The 11,802-nt window shown below is 41.8% G+C and overlaps 1 protein-coding gene and 1 pseudogene across 1 annotated transcript; one reads left to right on the plus strand and one right to left on the minus strand.

Annotated features, from left to right (window-relative positions):
* Positions 1-210: 210 nt before the first annotated feature.
* Positions 211-1,195, minus strand: LOC125891589 (uncharacterized methyltransferase YdaC-like; annotated as a pseudogene).
* A 1,842-nt stretch (positions 1,196-3,037) lies between these two features.
* Positions 3,038-10,874, plus strand: etv7 (ETS variant transcription factor 7). Its single transcript, XM_049582386.1, has 9 exons — positions 3,038-3,562; positions 3,800-3,947; positions 4,071-4,235; positions 4,315-4,491; positions 6,581-6,712; positions 6,840-6,983; positions 9,629-9,771; positions 9,903-10,003; positions 10,091-10,874. Exons 1-9 carry the CDS (start codon positions 3,476-3,478, stop codon positions 10,260-10,262), a joined length of 1,269 nt encoding a protein of 422 aa, XP_049438343.1. The 5' UTR covers positions 3,038-3,475; the 3' UTR covers positions 10,263-10,874.
* Positions 10,875-11,802: the final 928 nt, after the last annotated feature.

Consider the following 11,802-nt stretch of genomic DNA (forward strand, 5'->3'; position numbering starts at 1 on the left):
TGATATAACTAATGTAAAATGTTCGGCATGTATGATAAGAATCTACCGTTGAGGCGAACTGATAGTGCTTATAGTGAGAAATTGCTATTCATGTATTTGTTTATAACTGCAGTTATAACATTCCTATCTTCACAAGGTGAAACTTGAAAATTTAACGTAATCATACAAAACCTCACTGTCACAAAGGTAGGATAGAAGATATACAGTCTCTTAGTTTGATTTCAGTCTGCAAAAAGAAATGTATTTCAGCTGTCTGTCCTCCATCCTGACATCAGCCAGAGTCTCTCAGAGCTGTCATGTAGGCCTCCGGGCGCCAGTTCTCCCCTGGCATCACTTGCTTTGCTGCCAAAGCAGCCACGCTAGACAGCCTCAGTGTGGTCACCATCAGGCCTCCTGTGTGGGTACAAGACAGAAAAGAAGAATTACATTTGAATGTGCTTTGAAAATAAAGTCTGTCTTACTGTAAAACCTCATGTCCTACCTGGTTTCATTACCCGGTGTATCTCTGTGGCTCCCTTCCTGAGGTCAGGCCAGAAGTAGTAGCGGTTACAGTGAAAGACTTTATCCACAGTGTTGTCTTCCAGAGGCATTGCTGCTACATCACAGTGATGCAGGGTCCCTTTCCCACTGGCCACAAGGTCCTTCATTCGCTCACTTGCCTCCTGTAAGAGAAGAAAAAGAGAAATATTCCTCTATTCTAAAAGTGAGTAATGTTCCAGCTTCAAATGCAACTTTGTCCCAGACTAGTAAATAAAGTTCCTCAGCTTTTGTCTGCCTGTTTGTAGTGTTCCTCTTTTAGGCAGACAGAGGCTTGTTACTAAGTTTTGTGCTTTGTTCTTTTAAGACACTCTTTTTATGGTTACAGACTTCAAGACATGCATGTGATAATAAAAACGTGATTTCATAACTTTATTGCCCACTGTCAGTATTTATACTTCACCTTATGCATGTACGCTGAGTAATCCACCCCTATGAGGTGGCCTGTGGGCTCTGTGAGCAGTTTGGCAGCTGACCTCAGACCCAGACCTGGGCTGTGACCCAGCTCCAGCACTGTGTCATCAGGTTGGATCAGGCACAGCTGCACAGCATTCTCCTCAAGGACCCGGTTGCACGCTGTGAGAAACCTATTGACCAGCCACCCTCCCACTGATTGTGTCAGATGGCCAGACTGTTTCCCCACTCATTCAGCCCACATGACTGGAGAAACATCTGACAATATCAACAATATTGAGTATGTTTGTCTTTAGTGCTGCTTGCCTGGTTAAACACTTTAGCAGTCGTGGTATATCACTAAGTACATTTACATAAGTACTTTTATTAGAAAAAAGGGGTATCTATCTGAGCTCATGAGAAGCAGACTTGTTGTAACAAGTCTTGTGAGAACCTGTGAGTCCTGTAAGACAGCGATGCCACAAACATATGATGATTTTACATAATATGATGTAATGCTGGAATTTAAACTACCCAACAGCATGTAAAGTAGCTACAATCAGCACATTAAACAACTTTTGGTTATCAATATTTGTGTACCCACCTGCTCTGCTGGAATAATTATTATTATACATAGATGTATGTGTATGTTATCTGACTTTGTATAAGGTATTATTTTAGCTGTAACCCTGACAGTAGCAGATCTTTGTATAGGTGACATAGGCCTAACAATGATGGAGCTGGGTGTATGTGGAGAGCATTACAGTAAGAGAAAGTTGCTTATAATATTTCTCTCTATGTTGAGTAACAAGTTACTTATTGCACTACTATTGCCTTGCTTTCACCAAAATGACCTCAGAAGAACTAATAGGTATTTTCAATGGATGAGGGTCATGTTTCACAGCAGGTAATCAAAGCACAAAGGCTCCTTTTATAACATTTCTTCGCATTCGTGCATTCACATACAGTGGTTACCACTTTGTATTAAAATCCCCTGCTTATATCAACAATATAACTTTGATAATATAGAACAATTAAATAGCCTAGACCTTTCAAAATAAAGGAATAGCCTTGGACACAGGGAGGGTCAGGCAGAGGATAAAAGTCTAATAATTATGAGATATGGATAAATATTTGTGGGCCTATGAGCTGGAGGACCCACCTACCAGTTCCCGGTGTGCCGGTCAGCTACAGCAGCACCGGAGAGAGAGTTATAAATAAAAAGAGCGGGACTGTGTGCCAGTGTTGCTCTGCAGTTGTAGGAAATGTGAATAGAAGCATCACCCAGATGTGCTGATCACTGTGATGAGCACACAACAAAGCGGAGGCCAGCTCCTTTTCCCCGCTGCTTTCAGGCAGTCAAAAACAGAATGGGACACAGTGTAGGTATATGAATGGGAACACACTGGACAAGATAATGCACACAATCACTGGCAACCTTCTGTAAGGTGGCCTATAATGAATGGCACGACCACAAACAACAACATTCGGGGGATATTTTATTTCTGGTGACGTACTTGGAGTTTTATTTTGGGTGGTTATGTGACATTGTAAACGTCTATTATATATTTACCCCAAATCCTGTTAGTAATGCATTATTACTTTGTTACTGCTCAAGCTTAGTAATACATAGAATAAATGCAAATGCAAAAGATAACAATAATAACAATAATAATGGGTGTGGGGTCTTGCCAAGGGCGCTGAAAGTGTTAGGTCCATCACTGAACCCACATTGAATTGTACTACAGCTGATCATGCACCAGTCATTACTCCGTGTAGATTCAACTATCCAACAGTAGCCTATATAAAGTAGTTAAAATGAGCACTAAAATGCCCATTAATGCACCGGTCATATTGATCCAAAAACATCATCTGTAAAACTATTATATTTTTTATGCATGAGTCTTTTTTTTTGTTTCTTTAAATGAGCTTGCTGATAAAATTCTAAGTATGCTTTTGGCTATATCTTCCACCACTGCATGTGATTCTGTCTGTTGCGCAGCAGTGAGTTCCTCAGGCGCTGGTTTGTGTCTTCCTGTAAATCAGTCAGTCAGAGGAGGAGGAGGAGGAGCTCCGAGGACTGTTTCAGCTTTACAGGCGCGCTCACTCTGCTCCGTCTCTCATCCACTGATCCACACTCCCACTGTCTTTTTGGGCACTGTCACTTATTTTCCAATCGCAAGAATTGTTCATTTAGCCATTTAATGCGCAAAAGTGCGAAAACATTGCAACTGTTTTTTTTTTTTTCGTATTTAATTTATGAGAGATCCCTTGCGCAAGGCTCCCATAAACATGCTGCTGAGTCGCGCTCTTATCAAACGCAGTCAAATGCTGCTGGAAATGTCCTCCGCAGCTGCTTCCTCCAATCAGCCTGTCTCGCACACACCCCTTGCAAGGATTATGTTTCTTTCGTTTTCATTTCCCGGAAGGGTCGAATGTGAAAATAGTGGAGTTTTATTTCTTCGAAAGTTTTATTCAATCTTCATTCAGTATGGAGTTTGGAGAGGTCTAACCTGCGGTTTATTTCATTTATCAGACGGGCTATATGTCTGCCTACAAGGAAATCATCCAGTTTTTTCGGACAGTCGACCAAATAAAGGACATTTCCATGGAGAACATTTCCCCGATCAAGGTACGTTAAGGTCAAAGGAAGAAGCTGTTGTAATGTGTAGCCTAATCTTTAAATAAAGCAAACAATGAGTAGATACTTTTTTTAGAGCTTTTCATTTTATTCTGTGCCAACTGCTGCTGTTTAGGCTACTAAGAATGCACTTCAAATATAAAGGCTTTAAAATTACTCTGCATTTCTGTTCCTCTCCTGCCACCACTGTTATGTGTGCTCATGGGCACTTGTGTGGATGTTTTACAGCAAGAAAACACAGCAAACAGTCCTCCAGCCACAATGCATGGGAGACAAAGCAACATTCCTCTCAGTGTGCATCACTCTCCCACTAACCAACTTCCTCTGGCAAGCCCACCCAATCAGGAAGACCTGTGGCATCTACCTGGACGGCTGCGTGAGTCAAACTGTTACCTGGAAGACACCACTCCATTAATAACATGCAGCAAAGTAAAGCCTCGACTAAAGCACAAATGCTGCCTGTAACTGTGTTTTTTAAGTCTGTGTGTCTGTCTTCTAGGGATAAACCCATCTCTGTGGGATAAGGAGGATGTCGCCCACTGGCTCCAGTGGGCTCAGAGGGAGTACTCACTGCGCCGGCCTGAAAAGGGACGCTTCGAGATGAACGGTCGAGCCCTGTGCCTGCTCACCAAGGAGGACTTCAGACGCCGCTGCCCCAGCTCAGGTAGATATGAGTGTGCATTCAGACAGAGAGTTTGCCGACTGGTTTTATGCCTGTATTTTCATATGCTTCTCTTCTACAGGTGATGTTCTGTATGAGATCCTGCAGTGTGTAAAACAGCAAAGGAGGAGTGTTGTCCTTAACCCCCCAAATTCGTCCCCCTCCACGGCAGCTGGACCCATCCAGAGTCCAGTCAGTTGCCAGGTACCACCTCAGAGTGTCAAAGAGCCCCAGCCTCCCAAGGTCAATGACGCCCAAGGTCAGCAAATACATTTTTAAACATATATATATACATACATCAGTTCTCAACAGCTCTCAGTATATTCAATAATGGCACAGACAACAATACAAACAGACAATACAGGTGCAGATATAGAGCTAAACAAAGCTATCAAGCTAAAGAAACACAGTCAAACTATAATATAAAGCTGTGAAGCCATAATATACAGTACAGGAAAGATCTGGACAACAAACCATCAACATGGAGGTCAGATTTTTATGTCCTGTATGTGTGCATGGCAGTACAACACACATGTACTGTAGGCTACATACTAGGGCCGGGTATTGTTTAAAGAATTACAATACCAGAACCAATACTAGTACCCTTAAAGTGATACCAACACCAATACATGACTTCATTCAATACCCATAATGTGAATGGAGTAGCATGAAGTACAGCAATACTTTTCTGCACGCTAAACTGCCACACCACAGACTCAGCGCTGTAGCTGCTGCTGCAGGAATGTAAGCTCTGCACTGCTGGACAGTTGTGAGAGTCTGGCCGGCTGCACACACACAGTGACAGGGCTGACTGTTAACATCACACAGCTAATGTTACCTCAGTAGATTTAACGACAGATTTGAGCTGTCTTCGTGTCGGTGTAAGTATGTTGGGAACGTTCAAAGGCTCAGTGCTAGTTGTTCTCGTGCTTGTGCTAACCTGGCAGATGTCGAGAGCGGCTCCTGAGACAGCAGCAACAGAAAGTTTTCTGATTTGGCAGGGAGTCTGGATGATCTGGGATCAGGCTTACAGCGCAAAAACGATCCAAACCAGGCATTTTTTGACTGGAGCCGTATCAATACTACTTGGTACTGGGTAACTTCAATCAATGCCTTAAAGGGGTCACATTCCACTACCTGGCATTACTACATATAGGTTTCTAGAAGCATAGCGGGGTGCAGGGGGTCATCCTCAAAATTTGTTGTGTTATGATTTTAGGACAATGAAGACAGTTGGATACAGTCAGATACAAAAAAAGGATGTAGGCTCTACAGGATGATTTTTTTTTTTTACCTTGGCAATCATCATGTTTTTCCTAAATGATGTACAGATTTTTAGGCATTCTCTTATCTCAAATGCCTGAAAAATAGTGCGTATAGCTGCCGTAAGTGGGGGAAAAAAATCGAGGGAGCATGCCCCTGGACCCTGCTGGGTTTGGGCCGAGCCTTGAATGTTTCCAATATCTGCCTCTGCCCCTGCAGAGGGAATTGTTCAAGTCTGTGGTGCATCTAATCAGACTTGTTTATCCTGGTTAGATTGTGGCCAAGATTACTTCCTGATCAGCATGTTGGCATGTGGAAACACATCATGCAGGAATTCATGCACTCTCTACATTTGTTTTGCTGTACTTGTAGGGACATCTGTCTGCTTCTCATCTTCCAAACTCTTGAGTTTAACCCCTGACTGCCTTCCCTCCTCCTCTTAACCCTTAATAAATTCAAATTTACCTTTTACTGCACTTCTCCTATACACATGAGGACCAAGTGGTAACAAAGTAAACAATGTCAAAACAATATCAAATGACAGTTGACAATGTCAACTTTCAGGGTGTTAAATTGTAAGTGGAATTTTAAAGTTGTTGCTGGTTCGGATGCCAAGAAGTCTCTCTCAAGTTAATGCTGTGCATAATGTGCATTGTTTTACATGTAAAAACCTTATTTACAGCCTCACCCATCAGTACAAGCACCTAAAGTACAAGCACCTCAGAACTGTACAAGAGTAAATTTACTTTGTGTGTTTGGCACTTCTGGTTCAGACATTTTACCCTTCAGTGGAGGAATACAAATGCACACAGTCCTCATTTGTCCCTACTATAAAAAAGGTACTTTCCGTTCAAAGGCGTAGGATGTGTGCCAGTGGGTGTGCCATGGTTACCTAGAAACCAATTATCTTACAATTCCAGAGTCCAAAACAATCTCTTTGCCCTCCATATCGTACAGTGAAATTTGTGTAGTTCATTGCACTCGCCTTTGATAAACCCTTTGTTGTAAAATGTTTGAAGCTGTTGTTAAGTCACTTTTGCTTTCAGTTTAGCTCTTCGTCACAGTTCCTCTTATTTCTCTCTCAGTTTCCCTCGCTTTCACCACTGCTACGTCCGCAGCTGTTGTAACCACTGTGACCGGCCAGACGGAGCCCATGTCACCTCTCAGAGATCGTCCCTTGATCTTTTACACTTTCCCTGCTCCACTCACACATACCAGTAGGTATAATAAACCACAATATCACAAATACAGTGCCCTGCAGCTGTAATTATTTGCTGTGATGTCTGATTTTCTGTCCCTCTTTCTTTGTTGCGCTCTATATCTTTCCTTCTCTCTCTATCTCAGATGGAGCAGCAGCTGTCTCTGCACTTCCCCAAAACCAAGTTCAGGGTCCTCCCCAAACAGAGGGAGTCATCCAGGAGCCGCTCAACCTGTCCAGTCGAGAGAAGCCAAGGAGCCTGCTGCACAAAGCCAATGGCCGCATTCCAGGTATGTCAATTTATTAACAAGTGTACTGCTGTATTCACTTGGAAAATACACAAAACAAATGTCTGTTGTTCAAGAGAGAGGCACAGATATGATCAGTAGGGGGCAGAAAACTCCCAGACACAAGTCTGAGAACACTTGTGGAAGTTTACAGTACAACATATGCTTTAATGAGGTGCTCGTCTTAAGCCCAGCATTTCCATCTAACATTTTTCTTCAGCCACATTTTTACTTCAGCTGTCTGTGTCTGGTTTTGCCTGTGAGGCAGAGCAAAGGGCAACACAGGCTAGAAACCCTGAAACAATGAACTGAAAGTGAGTTTGAGTTGCAAATAGCTTCAGACAGGAAGTCCACTGTCATTTTACTGTCTTGTAATTTTAAAATAAATATTGCTTAAAGGTTCTTCATGTGACATTCAGAGCATTAATTAGGCAGCAAACCAATATTTGTTATATAAAGATATAGTGGTAGCCAGAACTATAACTATAATATTATTACTTTCAATAATGTTGTTGTAAGCTACTGTCATTACCTGCATCTCTCTCTCTCTCTCTCTCTCTCTCTCTCTCTCTCTCTCTCTCTGTCTCATTGTGTCATGTGGATTACTGTTAATTTGTTATGCTGATCTGTTCTGTACGACATCTATTGCACGTCTGTCTGTCCTGGAAGAGGGATCCCTCCTCAGTTGCTCTTCCTGAGGTTTCTACCGTTTTTTTTTTCCCCGTTAAAGGGGTTTTTTTGGGGAGTTTTTCCTTATCCGCTGCGAGGGTCATAAGGACAGAGGGATGTCGTATGCTGTAAAGCCCTCTGAAAGAAGAAAGAACTCTGTCCCCCACCCCCACCCCCATGCAAAAATACTTGTCTGACTGACGTATGCTCTTAGGTTTTTATTTTTATTTATCTGTGTGTTTTGTTTCTCATGCAAATGTACTTTTTGCAAAGGTACTTTCTGCAATTTGTTTATAATGCCTGTGCCTGCTGCAACCCAATTTGCCCATATTGGGACATAATAAAGTTGAAGTGAAGTGAAGTGAAGTGAAGTGAAGTGAAGCCCTGTGAGGCAAATTGTGATTTGTGATATTGGGCTGTATAAATAAAATTGAATTGAATTGAATTGAAAATTGAGTGGGCAAAGGCTTCCTGAGCAGAGAATGAAGTCTGTGTGTGTGTTGTTATCTTAGTTTCTCTGTGGTTTGTTGTGGTAAGTAATCCAGCCTTGAATGCTTGTTTGTATCCTGCTGGCCAGCTCATTGGCGCCACTTTTCATGGAACTGATATTGGGACAGCATAATTGCATGACCGTAGCATTCAGTCATTGGTTCCCCACAGGCTGATAATGTCAACTCTGTCAACACTGTTTCCATTGTTTGCTGTTTATGGGGTTAGCACTGTTAGCTGCTAGCTGCAGGCTCAGCCACCTCCATGTTGAAAAACATGTCCAGACAGCTCATATGGTCTGACTTTAGTATAACCCCTTAAAATCAGTTTTAAGAGTGACAACCTTACAGATGCATGCATGCTAAGGTATAAACAGAGTGGTAAACACCAATAATACCAACTAGTCCATACCCATTGGTAGCTTTGTCACCTTCTACTTATGCCAATCCTCAATGCCTATGTGCAGTTTCACATAGATTGACCACGTCAGTGAGTAGAAAAACGTGGGACAGACAGAATGACTGACAGAGTGACACACTGACAGTTTCTGTGATTATGTACAGCATACCATACCATGACTTAGTCATACCAAAAATTAGAAAAAAAAAAAAACCCAAAACATTGGGCCACAGGGGGAGCCACAGTGATCGGTCATATTTTAGCCATTTTTAAGTATTTTTCTGTTGTTATAGCGCCACCCAGTTGCCAATTAGAGTTAAATTTCTCCAGTCACCTTGAGGCATCCTGTTCTACATATCTACCAAGTTTAGTAAAAATCGATATGGCAGTTAGGCCTAGATAAGAAATTAGCTCTCTAGCGCCCCCGTTTTGTTTGATGGGGTCAATAATGGAGGGGTCCCCTCAGATTATGTGTGGTCATATGCCTACAAAGTTGCGTGGTGATGGGTGAAACCCTTGAGATGTTATACAGCTTTATGTGATGAGCCACGCCCTCTGCAATATTCATTGCCTTATAGAAGCTCAGTTTTAGTAAGTTTTCACACTTTTGCCAAGAGGGAACTTTAGATATTGGTCCCTAGATTATGTTCACTGAGTTTCATGCAGATCGCTCAAACTTCCTAGGAAGAGATCGATTTTAAGTGTTTTTTAAAAAATTCAAACTGGCAGAAAATCTGTATAACTGGAAGTTATGGGTTCTTGAGGCAAATTTGTTCCTCATGAGGAGAAGCATCTCTGTGCAAAGTTTCATGTCTCTACGACATACAGGGCATGAGATAGGCCCACTCAAAGTTTGCAATTTCGTTCAGTTGCTATAGCGCCCCCCTTTGGCCAGTTGATGTAATATTGCTTCATTCACATCCTCCCATGACCCTCTACCACTGTGCCAAATTTCACATGGATTGACCAAGTCAGTGAGGAGAAAAATGTGGAACAGAGACACAGACACACACACACAGAGTTTTCTTCATTATATAGTAAGATAATAAGTTTTTCAAAATGTGGCTTTTTCCTTTTTCAATCATGGCCAGAGTGCAGACTGCTGTGGGACTATGTGTATCAGCTGCTGTGTGACGACCGCTATCAAGAATACATCCGATGGGAGGACAAGGGCAACCTGGTGTTCAGGGTGGTCGACCCTAACGGACTGGCACGTCTCTGGGGAAACCACAAGGTGAGCACCCATGTCTGTGTGGTTCATCTTACAGGGAGAAAGAACACATAGACAGAGCCACGAGACAGCACAAACAGGCGACATGGGAGTAGAGCAATTATTGATCCATGATGTGGGATCTCTTTTCGCAGAACCGAGATAACATGACCTACGAGAAGATGTCCCGGGCTTTGCGACACTACTACAAGCTCAACATCATCAGAAAGGAGCGAGGACAAAAGCTTCTTTTCAGGTTTCTGTCCACTTCTCTCTGCCTCATTCTCCTCCTGTCTATTTTCATGACACACATTGTTATAACTTCTTCTCTGCCTCCCCTCAGGTTTCTCAAACTCCCACAAGACGTCAAAAAACCACAGGCTGATCCTGCCGAGTCCCCGGGACACACTCCACCTCAGGATGGGGACTTTCCGGATGGCACTCCGACACACGAGTTCAGTGAGGATCATTTTGAGGTTTCCCCTGATCGTGCTTCTCCACAGCATCCGCCATAGAAAACAAATACATGTATTAAACATCCTAAACACAATACATGACAAATGATTACAGAATGGTGATGTGTGTTTAGAAAATAATACATGCATGTACAGGTATGACAAAATGCACTGTAAGGTGTATTTTAGGGAGTTTTTGCACAATGATATTGCTTTTTATTTTGCTGTTAGTCAATGTTTGTATCACTGTGATCAGAACAAACACTAACAATAAGGAATGAGGGAAACTAAAAGAAATCACGTCAACATTCAAACAGCCAAATGCTCATCATGACTTAGATTCTCAGGCTTGCTCAACATAATGTCAATACAAAAGTTGCACTTAATTTTCATATACTATAGAGGACTTGTAGGTCAGTGGTGGAAATGACTGTGAAATTAGTGTTCTAATTTGTTGTATATTGTTAAATAGAAGGAGGCAGGGTGGAGTAATTTTTTTGTGTTCATGCAAAAACATATTGTGTTGCAGGTTAAATGCCACTTTGTACAGTTTATTTTTCAGATAGTTTTCTTTATTAACCTCAAGGAAAGGTATTAAGTGGAAAATTTGGTACACCCTATAATCGCCATTGTTTTTCCTGCTATGTAAAATAAATATTTTGTTTCACAGATTTTGTACGTCCTGGTTACTGTTAGCTGCTCTTAAAGTTGTAAAATGTAAATATATAGCGATTTTTGCAGACAGAGGTCACAAAGTGCTTCACAAGGGCAATATACAACAAGAAAGAAGACATAAAAACAACGTGACTACATGAACCAGGTAATTAAAAGTACACAAGTAGCAAAACTATTACACAAAAAAATAATTCACAATACACAAAATATGAATGAAACACATATCTGGTACATACAAGCCAACCTACAAGTCTAAACAGGTGTGTCTTTAGCTGGCTTTTAAAAGAAACCACAGAAACAGCAGACCATAAGGGAGCAGGCAGAGCATTCAAAAATTTAGTGCTGTGTCTCAAATCACATACTTCTGTCAGTACACTTACATGTAGTATACTGCTGTATGTGCACTATGTACTTATTGGCGTAGTACGCAAATTTCGACAGGGTAGTGTTGTCTCAAATCAAACAGGGTCGTTGTGCACTTACCAGAAATAACAACCGCAAATTAGCTAGTTAGCAAACTAGCATTAGCATTCGCGTTATCGTTCGCGGTACCCAATCAGCACATGCCGCTGTCGTGTAAATGATCGGCAAAAACGCAACTGAAGTTGACCATTTTCATTTGAAATTGTCGTATAAACAGGGCCTTATAGTGTGCGAGGCCCATTTGCAGTTTTTCCAAAGGGGTGTCTGCTACGAGAAGCACCTCAAAACCTTATTGATTCTTTGACATGTCAGGGCCCTTCTCTGGCCTTCCTTCATCTGCAAAAATGTAACTCAAATCTACACATACTGATCAGGATGGGACTCACAACAACCACAAGCAGAAACAAAATGACCCACACAAATCCACAAATGATACACAACGTCTACAAAGAGATGCAAAACAACAACAAAAAAAGAGGCAAAAACACCATAAAGTCTGTGT

This window comes from Epinephelus fuscoguttatus, linkage group LG7, assembly GCF_011397635.1.
Source record: "Epinephelus fuscoguttatus linkage group LG7, E.fuscoguttatus.final_Chr_v1".
In the NCBI taxonomy this organism is placed as follows: Eukaryota; Metazoa; Chordata; class Actinopteri; order Perciformes; family Serranidae; genus Epinephelus; species Epinephelus fuscoguttatus.

What these genes read in the sequence shown, in the direction of transcription:
- etv7 (XM_049582386.1), top strand. Translation starts at nt 3,476, where the DNA reads ATGTCTGCCTACAAGGAAATCATCCAGTTTTTTCGGACAGTCGACCAA. An exon ending in CAAGGTCAATGACGCCCAAG is followed by an intron (nt 4,492 to 6,580) that starts GTCAGCAAATAC and finishes TTTCTCTCTCAG; the next exon opens with TTTCCCTCGCTTTCACCACT. An exon ending in TGCTCCACTCACACATACCA is followed by an intron (nt 6,713 to 6,839) that starts GTAGGTATAATA and finishes TCTCTATCTCAG; the next exon opens with ATGGAGCAGCAGCTGTCTCT.